A 26,519-nucleotide genomic window follows, 5' to 3' on the forward strand; every position below is an offset into this window, starting at 1 on the left:
GCACCACTGTCATGAAAAGTGACATATTAAAAATGTCAACAGGAGAAATTCCACTGGGAGAAAAAAATTCTTTAGACAAAAGATTGCTCTTATTATAATGTAAAATGAATGAACATAAATAAAATAGCTAATATATGAAAATAGGTGATGAAACAATTTCTCATCAAAATATATACCAATTTATTGATACTTTTTTCTTTTCTAAATATTTTCTGTATTCATCCATATGATTAGTAATTTGAAATTAAAATTATTTACTTAATATTGGCCTTTTTGGAGGTCTGTAGTTTTAGAACCTTCTATTGTATGTTTCTCTAATTTAGCTATATGTAGCACTTTATAATACTTATGATTTTAGAAGATTGGTAAACCCAACCTGTTAAGCCAATGTCCAACATCAGGAAGATGAGCCCATTGTACCCCGGTCTGGTTGAGAGAGCGCAGCAGCCGGCAGCAGGCCAGAGTAAAGGGTGGCGTGGCTAATGCTAGCCACTTCTCTGAGCAAATCTCTGCCTTAGCGTGAGCAGAGGAATGGCAGTCCTTGGAAGGGAGAATATGCTCTTTGTCATCCTCTGAGCCATTCTGCTCTCTGAAGTATTTGCGACAGACATCTTGGAAGATGGCGAGGCAGAGGGTGCTGAGCAGAAAGTACCAAGTTTGGTGCTCCTCCTCTACGAAACTGCTGGCTGCCAAGCTGAGAGTGTGTCCGATTGTGCCTGCCAGCAGCAACACATCCAGCTCTGACAGTGACCACTCGCTGCCACTGCTCCTTGGTGGGGACTATGAAGGAGGGTAGAGGTGCATTAAACAGGAGCTTTAGAGCATGGAGTGTTAAAATGTCCAAATGTGTTCTGTGTGGTTACAGTAGTGTGAAAACAAAATTTAAATGGTTACTTCTGACAAAGAGGTCACATTTTTGCTCGTCTGTTCATCTGTTTCTCAGCTGGGTATCTCATAAAAAAAGAACAAATTTCCATGAGATTTTGCAGACAAGTAGGTCTTGGGTATGGAAACATATGATACCATTTTGATAGGGATCCAGATTGGGATCTTAAAATGAGATGATTATCATGTTTGTAACCATAAATGCAAAAGTAAAAGACCCTGACTGAATTCAAAATCTTGGGACTAAGTTTTCTGCATCACCAAATCTATTTAACTTACAACCATTTTAACTTGATACTATTTACAAATGGTGTAAGAGATGCAACTGCCACAAACACACAAGCCTAAGTAGACACTCAACCTATTTTCACTTCGCCTCATCACTGTGCTGTTTATCCATCGGCATTCATAATTTTATTGTTCAAATCAATGGGTTAATTATTTGGCTCAAACTACTGCTTGGGTGATTCATACCAATTTACTTCAATATTGAAATAATCTCATCTAATGACACTCAAGGACCTGTGTACTTCATAATAAAACAGTCCAATTTGCAACCACTTATACCTGCTCTGTTATCTCACACAGATCTTTTTAAACTCAAAAAGGTTTCAAGAAGAGAAAATTCTGTCTAGTGATTGATATTCATATATACATACATGCTATGCATGCTACATGCATGTATGCATGCACTGTATATATGCATGTATAGATGCCATGCCATGGCACTGCAGATAGTGACCATGAGCTGTCATTCATAAATTGTGTTCAACCACTTATGGATGCCTCCATCACATTTCCAAGACTGGTGTTTGTCCAATCACTTAATTGTATGCAAATTATTTTTGTTTGACGTTGATAACACATTCCCATGCAAAGCAAGCTCAAATGAAGTTTAGCCAGCCTCTTAGTTCAGCGGCAATATTTTATCGCCACAAACTACCACCAAATACAGACATACATCTTAGCCTTTGTTCACCTTGATGAACCAAGAGAGGCTGAACCTGTGCATGGGACTGGGCTGTTTGATTCTTGTTATCTGGTTACGAAACTACAGGCTATTATTGATTTACACAACGTCCTGTGACATTAAATATTCGCTGCTGAAAGTTTTGCGTGAACGTACTACACAACAGAAAAGGAGAGATGGCAGAGAAACAGCCCGAGAGGAGAAGGTCTGAGGAACAAAAGTTGAAAAAAAAGGGCTACAATCAGGCAAGGGGGAAGACCTGTGTTAAATATCAGAGAGGCTGTCTTACAGTGGAGACTGTGTGGTCGTACTTGGAAGGAATTCAGCCTTGGACTCTGCCCACAGAGCAAATGACAGGCACACAGAGAGGACCACTGATGAGAGTGACGGGGCCGGTAAAAACTTTAAAAACTTTATGGATGCTTCTACTGGTGGTCCATCAGCCCACCAATGTGGCGGCCCACCTGACGGAACACCAGGATTTGCATAATTCAAAATGCTATGCCAGGTAATGTTACCTCTCTTGTTAGCTTAGCTCAAACCTACAGTCCTCTCATCTATCACTGTAGTTTTGTAAAAACAGCTTAAAAAACTAACTGTCGCTAGTTTTTACTTCATTGTGCTTGTGATGCTGTGTTTGTCCGCATGTCGTTTGTTTGATGATGTTTTATATTGTAAAGTTTTTTTTGCTTCAGTTATGGGAGAGAGTATCCGTTTCCATGCAGTAAAAGACGCTCTGCATTCTGCCATTGTGTTGCTGCCTTGGCAATGCGCATTGGTGTGCTTGTGGAGGAAAAGCTTGACTTCGCACTCGTGGTGCAATACTGGCGGCTCTCTTCTACGGAAAAGTAGCTAAGGTTTCTCCAAAAAGTTGCTAGATTTGTTGCTAGGTGCTTTTGTGAAAAAAACGTGCCAAAGGGCTGTGAATAGTCAGTAAATGTAGTGACAAAGGTGCAAAGTTGGCAACTTGCCTGTAAATACCCCCCTGATGACACAATAGAAACTGTTTCTGCCAATTCATTTTGAAAGAGAAGTAGCCAAAGGGGAAACTCCAACACTTGGCAAGTCGACCAAGGGGGTAACCTCAGCACTCGGTCATGTGGCATTTGGCTGACCAATGGTGTAACTAACTCACTAACTCACTAACTCACTCACTCACTCACTCACTCACTCACTCACTCACTCACTCACTCACTCACTCACTCACTCACTCACTGCTGCTTTTGACACATTTGATCACTCACTATTGGTGGACAGGTTTGAAAGCTAGATTTGGTACAACTTGTAAGATAGGAATTATTTTGTTTCCATTGGCAATTTTACTTCCAAAGTATCAGCATGACCTGTGGAGTACCACAAGGATGAATACATAACCCCTTCTGTTCGATTCATGCATGCTGGCATTAGGGCAGCAACTTCATTAATTAATGAACAACTTCATTAATTATCATACTTATGCTGACAATACTCATATTTGAGTGTCACATTTGATTTTCATCACATGACTATGGTGCCAACTAATCTTTGTCTGTAAAAAACTGAACTGTGAGTAAGGCCAGAACTTTGGGTGTTCTCTTGGAATAAGTTCCAAATTTTAGCAGTCTTACTAAAACACATCGTCAGTATTTTATTTTCTAAAAAAAAAAAATTGCTCGGCTAAGAGAACTCCTATCTGAACAGGATCTCAAAAAGTTAAGCAATTTGAATTATTGTAACAGTTTTCTCTCAATCCTACCAAAGAAAGGTCTTGGGCAACATTTAACAGTGAAACTGATCAAAGTACGGTCCAATCAGATGGATGCAAGAACCTGTGGAGCTAACATTAGCAGAACAAAGCACATCAAACATTAACTAGCAGTTCTATGCTACGCTAGCTACTGAAAGTATGCTGAATGTATGCACAAGGTGATTTAGCTTGATTTTAACAGTGAACCTACCCTGCTTTACAGGAATAGTGTTGCTCCTTAATTTCATAGTCTTCTTTCTGGATTGCCAGGTGATGTGGTGGTTCACTTCTACATTGTGATCCGTAAGTTTTAGCTTCTAAGTTTAACTTTTTAATGTGTTTTTGCTGCTGAGATAGTTTGACATTCTGGATATATCCCTCAAACTCATACTGTAGATCTTTCTTTCTGCTTCTCTCTGAAATTGCATTTTCCTTTTTCCAAAAATTGGATATATTTTTTGAGGGAATGCAGTTGGTGACAGTGTGGGTGCCGACAGCTTTATGGACTAGCAGCGACTAACAACAAAGGGGCAGGGCTTAGAGAAGGGTCAGTTAGAGTGCTTTAGAGGTGCTGGTAGGTGGATTATTCATTTTTTCTGTTTCGGTCTTTGTGTTAAGATAAGGTAATCAGCTGCTGGCTGTGGCCTCATATTTAATGGAAAGATACTTTATGACTGGTATTGTTTTGCCATTTAACTATCTGTTGAACTATTCCTTTAATGACCAAATTACTGTTTTACTACTGGAACAGTAAAAGATAGCATGTATATGTTCTTCTTTTGATTTGAAAAACATGAAATATTTAATTATTCTCTAAGCAACCTCAGGGCCAACATATACAGAAGAACATCAATTAATCAAAACCTTAACTGAAGCCTTATGTGCTCATGGATAAATGATACTGCTCTGCTGCTCTGTCTGAGACCTTCTCTTGACTTTTTTGTCTAAAATCTAAAATTTTTTCCTAAAATTGCTGGAGGATCTTCGGTGCCCAATCTGCATTGATGCCAGTCAATACCATATTTCTATCACTATAGAGAAAAGTAGTATGAAACTGTCAAATCAGCTGCGATGCCTTTGGAAATACTTAAACCATTCTTGGGTATGATATGTGTATTTAATTTATGATTATTCTACTAACAGTCCACTGAACCTGACATTCCATCATGCAGTTGTGAAACAGCCTTTTTCTGACTCAGCCCTCTATAATAGGAGCTTTCTCATTTGAAATATAGTTGTTTTCACTCAGGCAAAAAAGGAGGGTTATTAAACTCTTCTATTGTTCTCAGAGTTAAGTAAGCTCCTTGCAAAAGTAATGATAGACTCAATGATTAAATTTGTTAAGGGGGTCTTAGCTTTTTTAATATTGCAGGTATTTTACTCTTGGCATTTCTGTTTTCTCCAATTTCTCTTTTAAAATATTCCCCCACCTGTAACCTTCTTCATAGAACCTACTTCTTTAAATAAAGTATACTCACCTTTAGGTTATTAAAATTCATTCAACTGGAACTCTAATCACATTTTTGTTCAAGTGGTGAGTTGCTAAGTGTGCTTAATCTTCACGTTTCTCAACCTCCCTGTCTAGCAGAGAAACTAATCAGGATACCTCTAATAAAAGTTTTGGATGCCGCCCATAATGCAGTCATTTTTCAAGTCAAACTAGGTGCAGCTTTGCACTTAGATCCAAACTGATTCAAGTGATTATATATAGTAAATTACTTATGATAATTTCTTACCCTTTCCCTCTTTCATCACAAAACTTTGTCACTCAATATTTTCTTAGTTTTTTCGCCTTAATAGTAACTCGAGCTGTATATTCTAAGCACTTTAGTAAATTGCAAGGTAGCTGAAAACTGTCGAAAAACGATGCCAAATTGTCAAAGCAGATTTGTTTTTTTCCAGTAAGAAAAACAGAAATCTTTTTAAAATGTCTTGCAAATTCATTACCAATACTAGTATAGTGTAACAATAAAACAGCGTCATTATTTAATCTCAATATAAAAATCAGTTTGTCAGTTATGACTAAGAGGACACACTAATTGTGTTTTCTCGCACGGGTTATTACAGAGATAAAGATTTTGGCCATGAAGATGGGCCATGATTGAAAATGCTTAATCACTATTTCTGGAACAAGATACATTTCATAATGCCAGGTATCACTTCTGTAAACTCCCTATAGTATTGGCAGATAGGACAAATCAGTGTACTGCCTTCAATTCAATTTCATTAAATTCAGTTTTATTTATATAGCGCCAAATCATAACAGAGGTTATCTCAGGGCACTTTTCATATAGACCAGGTCTAGACCTTACTCTTTATAGTTATATTTACAGAGACCCAATATCCCCCAATGAGCAAGCACTTGGCAAAAAGTCATTTAATATAACACACAGACAATAGTGCTGAAACGATACTATTGTAATAATCGATTAATCATAAGTCATTTATCAAGCGAAACACCCAAACGGTCACTGGTTCCAGCTTCAAAAATTGGAGGATTTGCTCTAAGGATTTGTAAATTGAATATCTTTAGACTTTAGTTTGTAGAGTTTTCGATTTTTCACTATTCTCTGATATTTAACAGACAAACGATTAGTCAGTTACTCAAAAACAAGACTAGGTCAAAGCCTAGTATATGGCTGGACCAGCCTTTATCTGTTTGCTTCCCTCCTACTCTCTACTACTGTTACTGTTGTCAGACAATAGAAAAAGTAAGAAATAGTGACTGAAACGTGGCCCATTAAGACTACATGTTAATCAGCAGCCACTTCCAAGCCGCTGCTCTGATCTGCTAAAATTCTGATGTTATAACCGTGACGTCGTCTGACAAAATCACCATACACATAAGTTAAAGACAACGGCTGTGCTGTGATTTCCGCTATATTTACTGGTAAAATGATCACTCAGAGAGAAAGTTAGAAGCTCATTCACATCTGTGCCAGGTGCCGCGTGGTCAATTGGATGAGATGCATAGAGAGGTGTGCCTGTAGAGGGAAAGCCATGAAGCAATACTGGCAACTCTCTTCCGCGAAAAGTAGTTAAGGTTTGTCCAAAAGTTGATAGATTTGCTTTTGTGAAGAAAATTTGCTAAAGGGGTCTAAAAAAAATCTGTATATCTAGCAAAAAGGCACTAAGTTGGCAACACTGCCTGAAAATGCCCTCCTGATGACACCTCTTTCTCCACTGTCCCGTCTGCATCTGCTTCACGGAGCAGGTTAAAGATCTCATTGGGAGCTGCTATGGCCTCAGGATCACTGACCAAAAAGACCGGCAGTGGACTTTATTTTTTGGTTTAACAGAAAACTCGTACTTGCTATTGCAATATACGTCATCTACACTTCCAGGACTTTCACTACATGAAAACAAGGAGATTGACAGATGGAAACTATTAATAAACTTCATTAAACTACATACAACGACCACGTATACAGCCAAAAGAAGGGTTTAAAAAAAGAATTTCTTTTAAATTATAAATGGAGCAGTGAAGGTGAAAATAATGGACAATAATGACATATAACAAGGGGGGGATCTTATTGATCTATTTTTCTTTTGATTTGTTTTACTTTAAGTTTATTGCAGTTTTGTCTTGTTTTGTCCATTTTGTGTCTACTGCTTTTAGTTTTGCATTCACTTAATTATGTGTTCCTTGAGGGTATTGTTTGTACATAGGGGCAGATGATTGTTTCTGTACAGGACTGTAAATATTTATGGACAAACTCTATCATGTAAATAGTATCTGAATATTTATGATGTATCATGAACTTTTTTTGATTATAAAAGAGGCAAAAAAAAAAAAGAAAAAAAGACACAATACAAACTTTTAGCGCCAATTCATTTTGAAAGAGCAACATCCAATGGGGAAATTCCAAAAATCAGCCAGCCGACCAATGGTGTAACCTCAGCACTCAGTCACACGGCATTTGGCTGACCAATGCTGTAGCTTTATTTATCACTCACTCACTCACTCACTCACTCACTCACTCACTCACTCACTCACTCACTCACTCACTCACTCACTCACTCACTCACTCATGTTTATAGGGCTGGCCTAGCTGTTGTGGTCCAGCCAAGAAAATGGTCATAGGTAAACACTGATGAAATCAATCATTAATTGCAGCCATAATGAACAGCAAATAATTTGTTCCCTTTCCTTTTGTGGTCTTAGTGTTACTTCAAGTAACAAAAGGGTATATTCTAAATCTTTCCAAATACTTTGAGTTTATTGTACATACTGTTTATGTTTGATGCATCCATTTGTTAAGTTTGTTCGCCTCCATGATCTGAGCAACAACTTTCTGTCCTTCTGTTACCTTTCTAGCCAAAGTCTTGTAATTTCTCTAGAATTTACTGCTGGATGAGCCTACACATTTCTCTTTACAAGTCCAATTCTTAACTGCCCTTTGAAGTATATGCACATTGACATTGACATTTGTGTGACATTTGAACTCAAAGACAAATATTCTACAGCTCTTTCAAGGAAGGCTGAGTCACAGAAACAGTACTGTATATTTCCTCCACATGCTCCAGTGTATGGATTTGGAAGTTTGCTGTGTCAGCAGAAAAGAGATGTAACCTTTACAGATAAATTATAATGTCAAAGAGGCACAGCAGTAAAGGGGGCTCATCTTTTAGGCCAATTTAAACAAACACTAAAGTCTGAAAGCTTCAACCTTCTTAATAACTAGTCCTGCTATATCTGATTGATTGCTCTCATCTAGAAGAGTAATCTACATATCTCTGACATTTACTTTAATTTGTTGAGGCCCATTTCAATATAGCTCTTTGTCCATCGACTTTGTAGGTTTAATGGTCACATGGTGGTTTAATGACTGTTCCCCTTGACATTTTGAATCATTTCTCTGTTTATTAGAGCAGCCCACTGGCTTATTAAGCTTATTGTCTGTTTTACATAATAAATGCAACTAATGTCTTTTTTCAAGTTGGTCTTATTGCGGGAGGTCCTATCATTTGCAAAAAACTTTAAATACTGCTGGCAGAGTCGTTCCGTTGCACAGACTTTCATTAAACTTCATGTCAAAAGCACATCTATTGTAATATTTCCAAAAAATGCCTTTACATTGATGGTAATACTCAAGTTCGGTTGGCCTATTTTCCCTTTTTTTTACTACACCACACAGCTGTGACCTTCCTTTGGCACTAATATGGTAATGCAAAACTTTCTGTAGTCCAGAGTGGAAGACACCAACTAGTTGGAGATACAATGATCTGCACAGACTCAATTCTGGTAGACTGGAACATTTTGTGATATGAGTGCAATGATCGTGGGGCTATAAAGTCATGTTGAAAAATAACGTAGAACATATGCTATTTAAAATGATGGATGATGCTCATCAATGCAGCAGAGTGTTTCAGGAATGTGAGCTGTTTTTAATGGATCCGGAAAACAATGGAAGCCTATGACCTCTGGGACGTAGAGTAAACCTGCAGCAGAACAGACTGTAGCAGCTCACATTTTGTCGTGCCACTGGATATAACAGTTAAGCTCTGGGGTGTGAGAAATACTGTCTTGGTTCCTTTTGTATGACTCTCACAGTCACTGCACTGACTGATAATGTTATTAAAAAAAATCTTTTTTAATAACATTAACATTAAATAACATCATTTTTAAATAACAGCATTAGATCTTTTTCCTCACTTGTCCCTTTAATAGTAGCTGAGGAGCTTAACAAGTTCAGGCTTCACATGCAGCTTATTGTACATAGATAAAGAATACGTGTATACATCTCCGAGGGCAAAACATCTGTTACAATCTCTACATGTGTTTGGGTGGTATATGTAGGCGCACAAACTCACCTTCCCGTGAATCTTTGGCCCCAGGGGGAGTCGGCGTGTTGCCATGGAGACCAGAATACAAAACATTGCTGAGGAGAAGGCAACAGCAGCAAACACAAGACCCCAGGAGAAGCTGCAGAAGTAACAGGAGCTCTCAGCAGATGTGCACACCATGACGTGAACTGAGGCAAGTAGCAGGCACAAAAGGTAGAAAGGCAGGGAGAGCAGGGCTGAGAGAACTGGGAGGTCCACTGCTGCTGCACCACTGAGGGCTTCAGGCATAGCCAGCAGTAAGATTAACAGGAGCTTAAAGGCCAGGAGAGAGGGTGAGATTGGAGAGAGAAGGAGAAGAAAAGTTTTTAAGAACTATGATCAAGCTTTTGTTTTACTGATTCATCCTGAAAAACCTAGCATGGTTTGAGCAGTACATACTTTATGAACAGTGGAGACCTCATTGGCTTTATTGTGGTAGTTAAGAGCAATGCCATTGGAAATTGGGAATAAAGATAATGCATGTAGGAAAGAACACAATAACATATATTGAAAGTTTAATTTTAGTACTGATCCATTTTACCAAAGCACTTTCTTCTCAAACCTTTTATAGAAAAAACTTTTAATTGTGGACATGGTTCTATATTGTTCTTTTTCCCCCCTACACCCCTGTGACACATCAATCCACCAATCGTTAAAGTGCTTAGGGTGAATGAAATTCTTCTCTACTCACCTGAAATACAAAGACCATGCCTGCGATCATGGAGTACATGTCGTACTTGCCCAGCTGTTTGCTGAGAGCCGAGCTCATTGCGGCCAAGGCATCCAAATACTGCTTCAGAACCTTTTTCCCCATATTGGTCAGCACCTCAGAGGTGTTTCCCTCCAGGTAGAGCTTCATCCAGCTCCCATGAGCCTTTTCTGCCACACGGAACTGCTCAAAGCTGGCCTCTGGATTGGACAGAAATTTTGGGGAGTAGGGGGTGAAGGGTGGTGTCAGCAACTGGAGTGTTTAAATAGTGTGTCTTTAGCATGGACTTTAATCAGGGATTACTTGACATTAATGTTTGCTGTCAATTACTTGGTATTAATGTTATATAATCTTCTAGCTACAGCTCTTGCATTCATATATATTTGTTAAAGTGAGGAGGACTTTTGCAGCATCTCATTGATAACCTGTATGAGTTTCCTGATGCGGCGTCACATTAATTTGACTCTTTGATTTTACTCTGTTTGTTTATAACCAAATACCATTTGATGCTTCAGGACAATTAAACTTATCTATGAAACCAAACAATCTAAGCTTTCCAATTATGTAACTTCAGCTTGTATTTGCAGACTGCCTCTAAATTTAATGCAATATTTTCAGTAGTATAGAAGAGCACTGTTGTCAATTGCTGGCATCCTTTCCTTGTATATGTCAACAATCTTTCACCGTATTGTGACATATTAACAATGTTACAACCATGGTTGGATGCTGAGCTACGACAGGCTGGAGCTGGCAGAAAGGCTCCTTGTTTTTAAGTGAAGAAAAGTTAAGGCAATCTGGAGGGCTTTTTCTCACATCAGAAAAAGCCTCTTCAGCCTAATGTCTATCCTGCTGTATTTCATCATTAAGAGAATACAGTTTTTTTCTAACTATTTGTTTCCTTATGAATAAGAGAGTTAAGTAATGCTATTTACATCTTCATCAATCATTGTGATGTATGTTGGATGTTTACATGGGAAATCTATGAAATTTCAATATTTTCTTTTTCTGTTTCTTTCGTTGAAAATGTTTGTTAAAATGAAAAGATAATACGCTTGTGGTAAAAAAACTATTTAGTGCTGAAGAAAATGATGTATAATTTGTCAGGATCCTAACTATGACAAGCTATGATTCATTCACATGTTTACTCAAAGCAGATGAAATGATTCCTGTTTTCATCTTTCTTCAGTGTTTTAGGAGCTTGTTCAAGGACAAAGCAATGTGGAAGTTTGATTTGTGGTATACTTCAGTGAAACACACACACACACACACACACACACACACACACACACACACACACACACACACACACACACACCCTCCTAAAAACAACATTTTGCACTATAACACCTATCTCAGCAGCATAGGCATAGAGGTGATAAATAGTGACTGTGGCTTTGCCAGACAGAGGGGTTGGTAGAAATATTAGAACCTTAAGCCACCGGCATGAATCATACAATATCGATGGTCCTGGCCATGTTTCATCTGTCTGAGAGTACAGGGATTAGTTAATGGCCCTCCAAGATGCCTGAGGTTAGAAGCACAAAGAAACACAATATAAAGATTGAAACAACTGAGACAGACAGAGAATGTGGAAGAGAGATATGGAGGCAGAACAGGGTTGTTTAAACGTTGTATCACCAGAATTAAACTTCGAAAATGTTTTTATGTTTTACTTTTATGTTTTGCAGGTTATGCTTACTTTGGGACAAAGATAAGTGATTGCAACAACAATGACAGAATAATAATTATCCAAATCGGGCGTCACATCGAAGCTCGGAGTGGCTGGGCATTATGAATCTTTGCTAAATTATTTTACGATTGAAGTACTCTTTGTCTCCTTGATGAAACATATTTGAATACTGAAATCAGCAAATTTCTTTTCAGACAGAAGGCTGAGTTGTTTTAAGCAACTTCTTTCACACCCACCAAAATTTGACCCCAACAGGTGTCCAACAGGCATGCTACTTAAAATATAATCCCGGGCGAATTTACCAGCAGTGACAACGATTACGTTCTACTGCACAACAGTTTCATGATTACCCAAGTGGACAGATTCAAAAAAAATTAACACATCCAAATGTAGGTCTGCTGAAATAATTTCCATTTCATCCCATCACTATGGAAACCAGGGACCAAAATAGAGAGGAAAATGTACTGCCAGAGCGGTAAGTTGTTTTTTTTTTTTTTTTAAGTGAAAGGAAGTAGTTTATTTCAAATCAAGTTTTGAAAATGCATTATTTGCTACATACTTCAAACAAATTTGTGTCATTGCGTTTTCTTTTAGGCAGCGCACTGTACATTAGGCTTATATTTCAACAACACACACAAGACGATTGTTATTATCATCAGCATACGTTGTATTGAACACAAAATACAATTGTGTGTGGGCCCAAAGATGACACAAAACAAAACATTTCACCATTTGAAAACCATGAATGCATGTAACAAATGTAATCCATCCAGTAGTTGTTGAGATATTTCACTGTGGACTGATATGGCTAAAAATGAGCAGACATTTCCGTCAGAGGGTTCCCTCATCCACAAGACCATCCATCTATTTATCTCCCTTCCTAGTGATTTATTTAGGAGGATCTTGATTCTCGACCCCATTTGAACAACAAGTAATACAGTAATAGTTAATAATGATTTTAAATCAGTCGCGCAATGCTTGCCACAGAGTCTGACATTATGGGTGCACTTTTTTGTTTTCTGGTCATCAGCTTCATTCAAGCTGCTTTTATCTCTGTTGAGAAATTTCTCAGTAGGTAGGGTGGTTGCACGACTGTTAGTAACGTCGGCACGACCAATTATTTCTTTGGTCATAATTTCAAAAGCAAAACTTTTCCATGTTCATTGTATAACTGTTACAGTAAAAAGTTACATTAATGGAACAAATGGCTTGTGAAGATTTTGAAATCTTAAATTAAATGCCATATGTCCAGTTATTTGCCAAACAAGCTACTTATCAAAGAGTTTTCTCTCTTCCTCCATCCGTCTGTCTCATTTAAAACGATAAGATACATTACTTCTGACCGATCAAACCTTAGCAATGGTAATTGCTGCCAGTGGTGTATCAAATGTTTGTGAAAGTGAAGGAAAGCAACAGAGCGACAGACAGAGAGGGAGAAAATAAGAGGCATGGGGGAGGGGCTGCAAGATGGATAACTCTGACAAACAGTGTGACCCCCAAATATAAGTAGGGAGCAAAACTCTGTGAGGGTATGTGCATGCATTTGCACAAAGAATGGGCAGCATTAATGTTCAAGAACAGACACAGAGTGTTTGTGAGTCTCCCGTGTGGAGTTTTCCCAGTTGTAAGGTCATTTATTCATGGACTTAAAGAAATCCTTACAGATTTGCTGTCACTTACATCCTTACTTGACTGGAGCCAGTGTGTTCAGAACATGTTAGTATTTATGGCAGCTTCATATTCCCTACTCTTTATCAGTGCATATATGATTCATCTCCACCAACCAGAAACTACAAACATGCTGTAGCTGAAACATCTGGTGGATTAACTGACTGCAAGATTAATATTTTCAATGTTAGCTACCATTAAAAGCCATTAGCCAAAATATAACCATGTGTTTCTATTGATTTATTTTCATCTGAGTCAATCTGAGTTGAAATCTAAATTCCCTTGTTTTGTATAGGACTGCTGTGTTGATGAGTTTGCATAATGAATCTTTTGAATTTATGAGATTATTCTACCCTCGTATATAATCAGACTGTTTCAGGTTAAACGCTCTGAGAAGCTGCTTTGATGCCGCCGACAACATGGTGTGAATAATGAGGAGATGGACTTCTACTTAGAGCAAACCATTTCTGAGTCAGCTTAAGTCTGTGCCATTCGTTTTTTTTTCCAGAGACAACACTTACATGCACAAAACTGTCACTGATATAGAAATAATCTCAATAAGATAGTGATCCCCTCAGTCTTAGTTAGCATGTTATGTCAATACCTCATGTGGAGTATTCAGATTTTACTAGCTGTAATAGACACCTTTCAGAACATACAGATGACTAAATTTTATACATTTAAAGCTGCATTAAACTGATTTTTGGGGGGCATTTGGGGGCAGCACAACATTGACACATTATCACCTTACAGAGTCATTATAGCTAAAATGTTGAGCAAACCATTGTTAATTCACTCATCCAGCAAACGTGGAGCAACATTAGCAATCATTTAGAGTTGTTTGTCTGTAATCTGATTAAAATATGTCCAATATTCACTCTTCAGCTGCTAAATGCTCCAGTATGTTCACCAGCTAGTCAATAACTTTGTCTGTTTGCTGCTGGGACAGTTTATTAGAGGCTTTTCACTGAAAACAGCTGCCTGCTACAGCTGGAAAAGAGATAATAGGATAAAATGACAAGAGCAGTGAGAGTTAACCAAAACAGTACATTTGCAGGACAGAAAACCAAAACAAAAGAGCTCAAAGATGCTAAAATGTTATAATTCACTATGGGTTTGTCAAATGATAGTCGTCTCACCCATGTTTAACAGAAAAAAATGCTGATTAGTACAGCTTTAAGTGGGGTTACATTGAACGTGAGTAGCAGGTGACAGAGCTCATGTTGATCATTTCTGAATAATAACTCCCAGCCATATAAAAACCAGATGATTAAGTGTCAGTTACTAGAATTTTGAGGCACATTGTGAGGAAACAACATCTGGAGTACGATACTGCATGTGCTGGATATTGTGTTATTTTTTTGTGTGTTACAATATGATGGCCCCATTAACTTTAATAGTTTTGGAGAAGGCTGAGATATGGTAATGGCAAATGGCTTGCTGTATGTTTGGTGGTTCTACCAACTTCAGCAGAGACTTTTGACTGACACTGTGCTGAGGAAAAAAATGAAATGCACTGTTTTCACACTATTTCTAATAGCCACATTACTGTGTGAGCGAAAAAATACAGACACTATTACCTCTCTTTTGAATACAGTATAATGATAAGACTCTCTGTCAGACAGGTCCTGGCTTTCTGGGCTGTTAACGACTCCACAGGTTGGACACAGGGAATTTGTAACCCACCTTTCTCATAGTTGGGTATGCTGTCTTTGAGCAGGCTGCTGAGCTGGTGGCCATTGAGATGAAGGAAGCGCAGCTGGTCTCGGAGTGAGTTTTCTTCCAAGACACATGGGATGACGTGGCCCACGCTGTTTTGAGATATGGGCAGGCCGAGTCCCAGGGCCAGGGTCGGGGTCAGGTCAACCTGCTCAACCACTCCAGGTTTCTCCATTCCCACTGACATGACAGGGCAACACACAACAGGAAAACACTAGGAATTACTGTGCCTGCAATGCTTTGTGTCTTTAATGACAAATTAATTAAGTGCATTTACTTTCATTTTAGTTTTCTTTTTTTTGGAAATGTCTTTGGTCAGAAAACAACACAGCAAAACAGGGATCACTTGTCTTCTGTATTAATGAATTTAAAAGAAGTATGTTCAACCATAGCTCAACCTGAATGTATCAACTATCGGGCTCTTCATCTGTTTATTCCATAAACACTTTAAAGTTAAAATGTGCCGCTTTCTGTGTGCCTGGGGATTTTTCCTTTAAAAACCTGCAATATCAGACATACAAAATGGGAAAGCTTTCAAAAACTAACCAAATCTTGAATTACAATTGTGTTACATTAATCAGTAGTAGTAGCTAGCAAAATGGCTATTTATTTGTAAGGACAAAAGTCCAATTTTATTGCTTCAAACTCTAAAACAAATCACAGACAAAAACTATTTACATGATGGACACGGGGAAATGGCTCAATTTTCATACTGTCGGCTGTGGAAGATTTCTGCTTCACTCAATAAGAGCTTGTCTAAAAGAATTTTACAACATTCATCAAAATAAATTTGAAAAAGGAGGTACGTCTCCTAAAGTCATAAACCTGACACAACATTAACAGTGAAATATCCCACGCCCTTCTGTTATTTGGAAGTGAGTGAATATGTAGAATATATTTTAATGGAACATATTACTCCAATGACAGCAGCTACAGCATCTCATTGCTTCTGCTTTCTTTTTCCTCTCAGGACAGTTAAACTGCGTTCACAAAAAAATGGAGAAAGTGTGGAGGAACATGTACAACCGTTCTCTACAACCCACTCTTATTTTATTCATTAAGGCAGAGTGTATTAGTAACATCTTATTTGTTGATTAGAATCAGTACAATATTTATTTGACAGAGAGCCTGAATCTGACCCCAAAAGCACCACAAACATTCCTCATAATTGCAATAATGCCTGCGGATATGACCACGGGGAGAGTTCTCACAGCATGCAAACCAAAAAAAAAAACGAAAAAAATTGAACAGATTAAATTAAATCATTATCATGTGAAATGTGACTTTCGTTTTTCAAAGCTTGTCTCCTGTCAAACACTTTTATGTTGACATTCTACATCTTGTTGAAAGCTTTCAAGAATACAAACAGAGAGTGGGAGACATTTCCATGAATGTCTGTGATTGAGTGAAGTGTTCAGGTTTCAATAATGAACTATATTGCTGTATGATATATCCAAAAATGGACAAAATACAGCTCACATGTGTGGGGAAGTGAGACAGCTGCAGACTAAAGGCTGGGACAAACCCCACAGCTATGAGCTAATTTGGTAATTGGACACAATGAAATAACCTGGGGAATTATCCATTTTAATTAAAAGGAGACGGATTTGCAACAAGACAAGGGCTTTGCTGAATTAAGCCAACAGCTATTCAGAATAATGCCATAAATCTACCAAGTATATTAGGCTTGTTTAAATCTGTTACTTAGCAATGAATGTCTAAAAATGTTTAAGTTACGGTTTTAGTTACAGCAATTACGCTAATAAGTTAAGTTGCTGGAGCCTTCTTTCTAAAGTGGAATATTTCCAGACCCATGGAGAAATTATAACAGTTTTATCAAACATTAATCCCATATTAACTGTGTGTAAAATCACATGATTTTTGCTTTTTATTCCATGATGTTGCCAAGAAGAAGTAATCTGCTATGCAGACCACTGACCACATGTCTCTACTGTTACATCCAACCAAACTTCTTTGTGTGTACAATACTATATGGGTATGACCATGGGTGGGTTAAACGACAGAGCGACTCACATTCTGGCAGAACAGATGTGTCATAACTCAGTAAAAGGTTACACACACTGAATACTGATTCAAGGATGAGACTGCAGCCGATGCCAATTCCACATGCATTAAAGTATCTATCACACTAATACCACCATTACAACCACGTTTAAATTCTTAAATAACTGTACAGAGCCAGGCATTTGCTCAGCTTGTAGAGGACTTTGTTTGAATGCTGTGACATAAACAGGGTTAGCAGCTACCTCAACGTTTGTTATGATGGGGTTTAAATTGATGCTAGCACATGTAAGAAATACTTTAGCTCATTTCATTAATATCTGTCTCATATCAGTTTTCTGAAATTTTGTCTATCAATGCATCAAAACATTTTTGCATTAGTTACTGATGCTGTTGCACATCTGTGGCTGTGGGTTTAGGGGCTGGGGAGTTATCACCTTATCCATTCTGTGATTGTTTTTTCTTGGTTTTGACAGCAATATGGGAAAATAGAGGGATAGCTACTGAGGTACATAGTACGATGTCTTATCCCTACGTTGTCTGATCAAAGTGGCGCTGTCTCTCAGGATCCTCCCAGTAATAGTGACTAAATGTTCTGTCGATCTGCGCAGACAGGGCTGTTTTCTCCATGATGCATTCAGATTAAAAAGTGAAGCTTGGGGACTGAGGCAGTAATGAACTCCAATCCTACACAGACATTCTCCCTATGTTAAAAATAGCCATTTTGCTGATGAGGCCACTGACTGCACTAACTGATGCACTAAATAGAATATATTTCCATGTCAAGATGTGTACAACTAAGGCGGTATTAATAGAAAAGTCTGTACCTTATGGCATTACGGTTACAAAGGACTCCAGCTACAATAGATTAAACACTTAATTTACTCATTAGTAAGGAAAAATGAAGTGCTTCAGAATCAAAACAGAAATTCTCCCCTGTAGGAAAAACATGTGGAATAAGGATTAAGTTTCTGTCATGTACTGCTATATGTTTTGTTGTTCTAAAGTAAAGGTGTTCACATGGGTCCCTGAAAACGTATTTCCTCTTTTAGCTTCTCAATGTGAATGACTGGATCCTACATGAGCACACTATTTTCTGCAAAACCTAGAGCAGGTTTGGTTATTTCACATGAAAGATATAAATATATATCAAATAAAATATATATATATATATATATATATATATATATATATAAAGATATCCGTATTTCTTTTTTTTTCCTCTGTGCTTTTCTCACCGTTCTGAAATGGGTGCATACTGCCATGCACCAATCAAAATCTGGCAACATTTAAAACAGAATCAAAGACAGATTGCTTTGTCAGAGTTAATTGAAACAATGCCCACACAGTCCTGATTAGGCTGAGTTTTCAAATATTACGCTCTTATAATAATAATAATACCTAAAGATGTTTCTTTAACTGTGAGTGTGCTTTTATTCATGAATATTTAATGTTTGAGAAAAATACTTTACTTTACTTTCTAAAGAAACAGTGTTATAGCCTCTTTACCGTCTATGTTAATGAAACACAGAAAAACCACCTCATTAACAACTTAAGGAATTAATTAAAGTAGCTCTGCATGTGTTTCATTTGAAGAGAACACGAAATTTGTGATTAGTAAAATTTTAGAATTTGATAGAAAAAGTCCTAGCGGTAGACAAGTCATTCAAGCCGTTGGCATCGCAGGAGGTGCGGAGTGCTAGCAAAAGCATGAATTCTGTAGCAACAACTCAACTGAACTGCAAATGATTAATTAACATGAATGGTCTACAAATAAAAAAAATCTATGCAAGAAAAGATCTCAAAAATAGACTTGGCTGAGAAAGAAGCAATTATCACAATCACACTTTCCCACTCAACCACATTCATCACTTCAAAATCAAGTTCTGCTCAGGAGCTTCTATTTGCACTCTTTCGTAATGACACTGCTCTTCATACTAAAATTAATGGAAAGTTATGTGTGAGCATGGAAGAAAATGTATCACTTACAAATTCTACTTTACAAGTTTAGTTTACTTGATTCATAAGAATTTTGTCATAAATAAACCACATTCTGTCCAGCAGGGTGGACCGCTGGATTGAGTCACCACGAGATCGTCCAAATCTTAAAAACACATAACATAACTACACTCAGTCAATGGCCAGTATGTTGACAGGATGCATCTCTAATGGCACGTGTAAAAGATGTTGGTTAAGACCACAGCCAAACAGAATCACTTTGAGTTAATAACAAATCTGCTCCCTTCAGCGTCTTTTAGTAGCACTAGACAGTTTACCTTTTCTTTTGAAGGCTGGACTTATGAGCACCAGGGGTGTATTGACTTCTGGCTCTGAGGAGCCCCCGTGGCTGCCCGTCTCCGACATGCCGTGGTCTCCACACAGCACCAGCAGGTATGGCAGAGATCCCTCTGTCTCCTGAGACAACAAACACCAAGGTAAATAAACTCCCGCTATATGTGCTGATATGGGAGGGATAACCCTAGAAGTTTAAGATTTGAGTATTTCACATCTGGTACCAAATGCTTCCTGTGTTGGGAACCAAAATAAAGAAAATACTTTCAGTTGGGAGAAACAGAGCAATAGCAAAAAAGGCTGGCTGCAGGGATGATAGATTGCTTCACCATATTTTTGATGTTATTATGCTGGAAACATTTAATAGCAGCAGGAAAGGAAGGTATTAATTTATTACATTTGAAAAGGAAGTAATGACAAACACATCCTGGCGTAGTTCCATCTCCAGAGTAAAAAACACAGTAAAGGCAGCAAACAAACACAGAGGACGGCTCGTTTGTTGAGAATGACAGACTTTGATCAAGCTTGGTTTCTTCCCTAAGTGATTCCCTTTCAAGTAGACTCATGAGAACCTTCCATTGACTCTGAATTCGACAGGGATGCTTTATGAGTCATGGCAGTGGGTGCTGATTTAAAAACACGACTACAGATGTTAACAAAACAAAAGCCAAATCCTGCTGTGCCATTATAATAATCTCAGAAGACTCCTCAGTTCCATTGTTGTATCACACATAAAGAAAAAAGACCAGAGACTTCATTTATTATTAAGATTGAAAATTGTATCCTATCAAGCAGAGATTAACAGACAGCCTGAAAGACAGAAAAAGCAGTGATTGCTGAACAGCTGAGATAATTTCTGCCACTGTGTTTGAAAGGCAAGTCTGATACACTTTCATTTAGGATGATTTTATCCAAACAGACATATAGCAAATGACGATGTCAGCATAAATGTTTAGTTTGTAGTTCGAGCTGGCCTAATACTTATGTACAAACCTGCATATTTCTTTGATACCGTTAGAACATGACATAAAAACGTGATAAATGCAATGAGCAAACACTGCAGGTTTGGAGAACAAACTATGCCATTGTGCTCAGCTGACCCATTATATTTGTTACTCACTCAGCACAGAAGAAGCAAAAGCCTACCCTCAGTCCTAGATTTCACCTCTTGAATGCTTGTTATAAATGGCACTGGACATGAGGGACTAAAAACACCTCAAGACCAGTACTTTACACCACTGAGCTGCAGACTGAGCGAGCCTCTTTTCTGTTTAGGATAAGTCAAAGTGTTCTTCAGGATGAAAGCATCACGCGGGTCCCTTTTGGGAGACTTATTTCACACTTCATAAGAAACCTCTATTTTTTTTTTTTAAATCAATACACAAGGTGCCATGTTGAATCCGATGGTAGCTTGTGTTCTCCACGCGCAAGCCAGAAAAAAACAAGCTACATGTTTTTTTATTTTTACTTGGCAATCATGTTAGTGTAGTTGGTAAATCAGTGATTCCCAACGAGGGGTACTTGTATCCTGGGGGGTAGTTCTACAGTTTCTAGTGGTACGTGATGAGTTCAACCTATTAACTCAACTAAACTCAACTGAAAACTACAAATTCAAATTTCAGTAAAACAAATATATCTACATATTTGTGTTAAGGAGGAAATCAAACACTCAAGTATGATTACAAATTGGTGTGATGCTGATATTCAGTAAATTTAGAATAACCACTAGACTGAATGAATTGAATTATGAATAAATAATTTAAAAATATCTAAAAGTAATGGACAAGAATAATTACTTAGATGGGTATTGGGTAAAGTATTGACATAGCTTGGTAAAAGTATGGATAAAGAGTTGAAAGTATTAGCTAATGGATAAGAAGTTGAAATTGTTAGCTATAAGTAATAAATAAACAATTGAAATAGTTAAATTAAAAGTAAGAAATAAACAGCTGAAATAGTTAGCTAGAAGTAAGTAGATAGTAGGTTGAAAACATACTTGAACCTAAACAAATCAAAACAGTGACAATTCAATTGTATGAAAACCTTATTGTAACAACAAACAATTTTATATAATCAATAGTGTTAAACAGCAGTCTGTTTATAATCCGTTCTTAAGAGGACATTTGAAATATGACAGGTGGTGCCAATTGGCAGGTACGTCTGATAGCCCATCTGATAAGGCTGTGGGGGTACGTCAGACAAAAAAAAACAAGGAACCACTGTGGTATATTGTACCACTGTTGTATGGAGGGCGCTGCAATGACAACTCAATAAAAAGGAGAACATTTCAGGTCTTCTGTCAGAGCAGAATGCTCTAAGAAAGAAAGAAAGAAAAAAAAATGGAACAGAGATATAACAGTCTAAACATTTGCAACAGTGAATCTCCATTTCATTTATCTCCCTTATGAAACACGTGGCTCAGATTACACACTTTCTCTACAGGTCAGGTTTAAGGAGTTTTGCACTTCAAACAGTGAAAGCAGCCCAACCTTAAAATTTGAAATATCTAAGGAGAAGATTGAGGCCATGTGCTCTCCATTAACATGAAGGTCTGACGAAGGTCTTTATAACCAGGAGATCCTGCTTTCCAATCACGTTTTAATGGAGAGTGAGCAGGTAGAGCATTTCTCTGCCCCTAATATAAGCTTGCTGAAATAGGCTACACGCATCACATTACAAAGACAACTTTGAGGGTTGCCATTTGAAAGCTACCCTGTTTTTGTCCTCTGCAGAAGGAACCATCCTTCCTTTTAGTACTTAAGCATGTAGCAGGAGACAACAGCCACCTTACGCATGCAGTCAAACACCCTGAAATGCTGAGATTACACTCCTCAACATGTTAAGAGCATGTGCTGATCAGGGAAAACGTACTTGTTTTTGCAGAAGCTTCTAAGATATCCTGCGGGACCCCACTGGGCTGTGTCTATATTTAGGTCACACTGATGCTGTAGAAAAGAACAGCCACAGCTTTCACTAATGTGACTGAAGCGAGACTTTCAAACACATTTCATTCAAAGAGCTCACTGGGAGCGCATATGAGGCTGCCATTGCCCACAACACGCAGATGTTGCCACGAGCCTGGAGAGACAGGATTTAACAATACAGAATTAACAACTTTGGGGATGTGGTGAAATGTTGCATCAACATTTCCAGAAATACCATTCATTGTATCTTTTGCAAAGAGGAAAACTTTACAAGGACATGTGCACTTGGCTCCTGTTCTCTCTGCCATTTCATCGATGCAAAAGGATGAGAAAGAGGAGGGAGATTGTAGGCTCGTTTCGACATGACTTGACAATTTAAATACAAGCTACACAGCTGAATGACAGCAATGCCCATTAACAACACAAACACGGCGCAAAGACAAAATGCATGCACAGCTGTCAGACAACACAGAGAAAACAAAGCCACAAGACCTGCACACTGATCAAAGACAAAATTAAAGATAACAGAAAAGCTTAACAGTTTATTAAATCTCTGAGGCTGTGGCAACAGATAACATAACTGCTGGAAACAGTACAAATTATCTATGCAATTAAATGACCATCCAAAAACTGACAATACTAACATTTTTCTGATAGGATCACGTTAAATTATTAGCTATTGATCATTACTTCATATTTGCATATTTCATTTATTTACTTTATAATGACATTGACTACTTTTATCATAACCTTTGAAACCCTTAAAAACGATAAAATTACTATTCGAAGTGGAATGTTGATTTTTAATTGAGAGAAGCAGATGTTGACAAGCAAGAATTAAATTAAGCCGACATGCACAGAGCAAATGAGTCTAATTAACTTGAGTTGAAAATTAGAAGCCAAGCCAGTATCCAAATACTTTGAGTATATAATTGATAGGTTAAAGTTGCAATCCTTAGGATTTTCATGACATTAAACCCCGTTTTTTAATACTTTTTATGGTTGACATTTTTTTTTAGCAACAGTAGTTCAATGTTATTTACATTTTGTAATTACCTCTGTATATAACAGTTTTCATTGTTAGTGGCAGAGTCTGCCATTACCTCATAGCTTCTTCCTACACAAGAAGGATTCACAGAAAACAATAATTGCCTGTGGTTGTAATATGAAATTTATGTGTTTCACTCCTTTTGATTTTGTTCCATTGAGGACAGCTTTGGAAATGTCTTGAGTAAGATCCTTTATAAAACATCTGCCGTTGAGTGGTTTTAAAGCTGCATTAACCATTTCTTGGCCACTTGGGGACCAAATGTCACAAAAAGCTGAATATTACACATACATTTTACATATTATGGCGTTATTGGGTCGATATAGATAGTATCAAGCTGCATCTATCTTGTTTTGTCTGAACAATGCTCCAGAACCTAAAGATATTCAGTTTATGACCCATAAGACCAAGAATAGTGGCAAATACTGGGACTAGGTCATGCTTGCTTAAAAAATGACTTAAAAAGATTATTTGGGTATCAAAATATTTGCCCAGTATTTAGCTGTTGTCAGACTAAATCATTAATTGATTAACTTTTAGCTTTATTGATATAGGTAAAGTGTTAGCAAAAAGGTGCCAATACACTTCTAGCAGATGCAAAGTAACATTACCATTAATTTGGTGTCGTGTCTCAGGCGATGTGATTAATGCCAGTCCAATGCTCACTTTTCCTTTTCCCAATTATTCATATAAAAATATTAATTAGTATAGCTTTAACTAACCATATAAGATTAAAAAACTTCTTTGCAGATTCTACAAAATGAAATCTTTGCAAAAAAAAAAAAATTTCCCCGGTCAGAAAATTGAAGTAAATAAATTCTTAAATTCTGTAACAACAGAACATGCAGATGATGCTAGTCTTTAAGTAACATCATCTATAAACTGAGAATGAGAGCAAAAATTACCTTTGAAATGAGGGCACCGTGAATCTTCTTCACGATGTCATCCATCTCTAATAGTTTGGGCTGGATGAGTGAACTGTGGGGTCCACTGATATGACCAATGTGGTCCAGGCCTAAGTAGTGTAGGATCAAAATGTCCCAGTCATCTCTCTTGAGGGTGCTATCCAAATGACGGGTCACATTGTTGTCAACCTAGATGGAAACAAAATAAAGTGCATTCAAAAAGTTTTCAGACAGCTTAACTTTTTTCACATTTTGTTGTGTTGCAGCCTTATGCTAAAATCGTTTAAATTATTTTTTTCCCATAAAAATCTACACTCAATAACTCATAATGACAAAGCAAAAACAGGATTTTAGAAATTTTTGCAAATTTATTAAAAAAGGAAAAACTGAAATATTACATCGACATAAGTATCCGGATCCTTTGCTATGACACTTGAAATTTAGCTCAGGTGCCTCTCATTTCGCTTGATCGTCTTTGAGATGTTTCTACACCTTGATTGGAGTCCACCTTTGCTAAACTCATTGATTGGACATGTTTTGGAAAAGCCCACGCTTGTCTATATAAAAGGCCTCACCGCTGACAATAAATATCAGAGCAAAAACCAAGCCATGAGCTTGAAGGAACTGCCTGCAGAGCTCAGACAGGATTGTTTCTAGGCACAGTTCTGGGGAAGGCTACAAAAAAATTTTGTTGCACTGAAGCTTCCCAAGAGCACAGTGGCCACTATAACTCTTCAATGGAAGAAGTCTGGATCAACCAGGACTCTTCCTATAACTGGCCACCCGTCCAAACTGAGCAATCGGGGGAGAGGGGCCTTGGTAAGAGAGGTGACCAACAACCTGATGGTCACTCTGACTGAGCTTTGAGACCAAAGATCCTGTGTGGAGACGAGAGAAACATCCAGGAGGGCAACCTTCACTGCAACACTCCACCGATCTGGCCTTTATGGCAGAATGGCCAGATGGAAGCCTCTCCTCAGTGAAAGACACAAGAAAGCTGCTTGGAGTTTGGTAAAAAGCACCTAAAGGATTCTCAGACTGTGAGAAACAAGATTCTCTGGTCTGATGAAACCCAGATAGAACCGTTTAGCCTCAATTCTAAGCGTCATGTCTGGGGGAAACCAGGCACCACTCATCACCTGCCCAATACCATCCCAACGATGAAGCAAGGTGGTAGCAGCATCAATGCTGTGGGGAGCTTTCGGTCAGAGTTGAGCGAAAGCTGAACAGAGCAAAGTACAGAGATATCCTTAATGAAAACTTGGTCTAGAGCACTCAGGACCTCAGACTGGGCCAAAGGTTCACCTTCCAACAGGACAATGACCCTAAGCACACAGCCAAACCAACGCAGAAGGGGCTTGGGGACAACTGCGAATGTGCTTGACTTGAACCAATCGAACATCTCTGGAGAGGTCTGAAAATAGCTGTCCACTAACTGTTCCAATCCAACCTGACAGAGTTTGAGAAGAGCTTAAGAGAATAATTGCAGAAAATCACCAAAATTAGGTGTGCAAAGCTTGTTGCATTATACCCAAGAAGACTCAAGGCTGTAATCACTGCCAAAGGTACTTCAACTAAGTACTGAGTACAGTGTCTTATGTCAATGTGTTCTTTCAGTTTTTCCTTTTGAAGAAATTTGCCAGAAAATTCTAAAATTCTGCTTTTTGCTCTGTCATTATGGGGTATTTAGTGTAGATTGATGCGGGAAAAAATGAATGAATGATTTTGGCATTAGGCGGCAACATAACAAAATGTGAAAAATGTGAAGTGGTCTGAATACTACCCACGATTTCAACTGATAATCAGTTTAGGTTGATATTATTCAAAATCATGCCCTAGAGCAAATTAAAAGTGAGCCGAAAGGCGCTTTACCCAAAGCTGTGATACAGTCTGACGATTGTCTGATTATCATTTGGCAAATATTTTCGGGCAGATATTTACCTTCATCCAACATTTTAGGTAAAGGGCTTAAAAATCAGCATCACCGATATGCTAGAATAAACAAGAGAAGATTGCATACAGTCCTACAGTGCATTTGTAGCTACAGCATACAGAGCTAATTGATGAGCACTTTTTGTGTGATCTCAGCTCTGTGCCTCCCTGGTCGATCAGCTGCCTTCATCTCTTTACTGCAG

The 26,519-nt window shown here is 37.9% G+C and overlaps 1 protein-coding gene across 8 annotated transcripts in view; it reads right to left on the minus strand.

Annotated features, from left to right (window-relative positions):
* pigg (phosphatidylinositol glycan anchor biosynthesis class G) overlaps nt 1-26,519 on the minus strand; it is a 64,940-nt gene that overhangs the window by 29,937 nt on the left and 8,484 nt on the right. For 7 of the 8 annotated variants that reach the window (XM_040119502.1, XM_040119503.1, XM_040119506.1 and 4 more), the window contains 6 exons: nt 24,385-24,573; nt 19,492-19,630; nt 15,161-15,373; nt 10,099-10,316; nt 9,396-9,680; nt 377-780 (listed from right to left, as the gene is read on the minus strand). In XM_040119502.1, coding sequence (XP_039975436.1) covers nt 377-780; nt 9,396-9,680; nt 10,099-10,316; nt 15,161-15,373; nt 19,492-19,630; nt 24,385-24,573 — 1,448 coding nt within the window. The remainder of the gene's footprint in view (nt 1-376; nt 781-9,395; nt 9,681-10,098; nt 10,317-15,160; nt 15,374-19,491; nt 19,631-24,384; nt 24,574-26,519) is intronic. The other variant, XR_005706556.1, reaches the window with a different exon arrangement.

This window comes from Xiphias gladius, chromosome 23 (genome assembly GCF_016859285.1).
Source record: "Xiphias gladius isolate SHS-SW01 ecotype Sanya breed wild chromosome 23, ASM1685928v1, whole genome shotgun sequence".
Lineage (NCBI taxonomy): Eukaryota > Metazoa > Chordata > Actinopteri > Istiophoriformes > Xiphiidae > Xiphias > Xiphias gladius.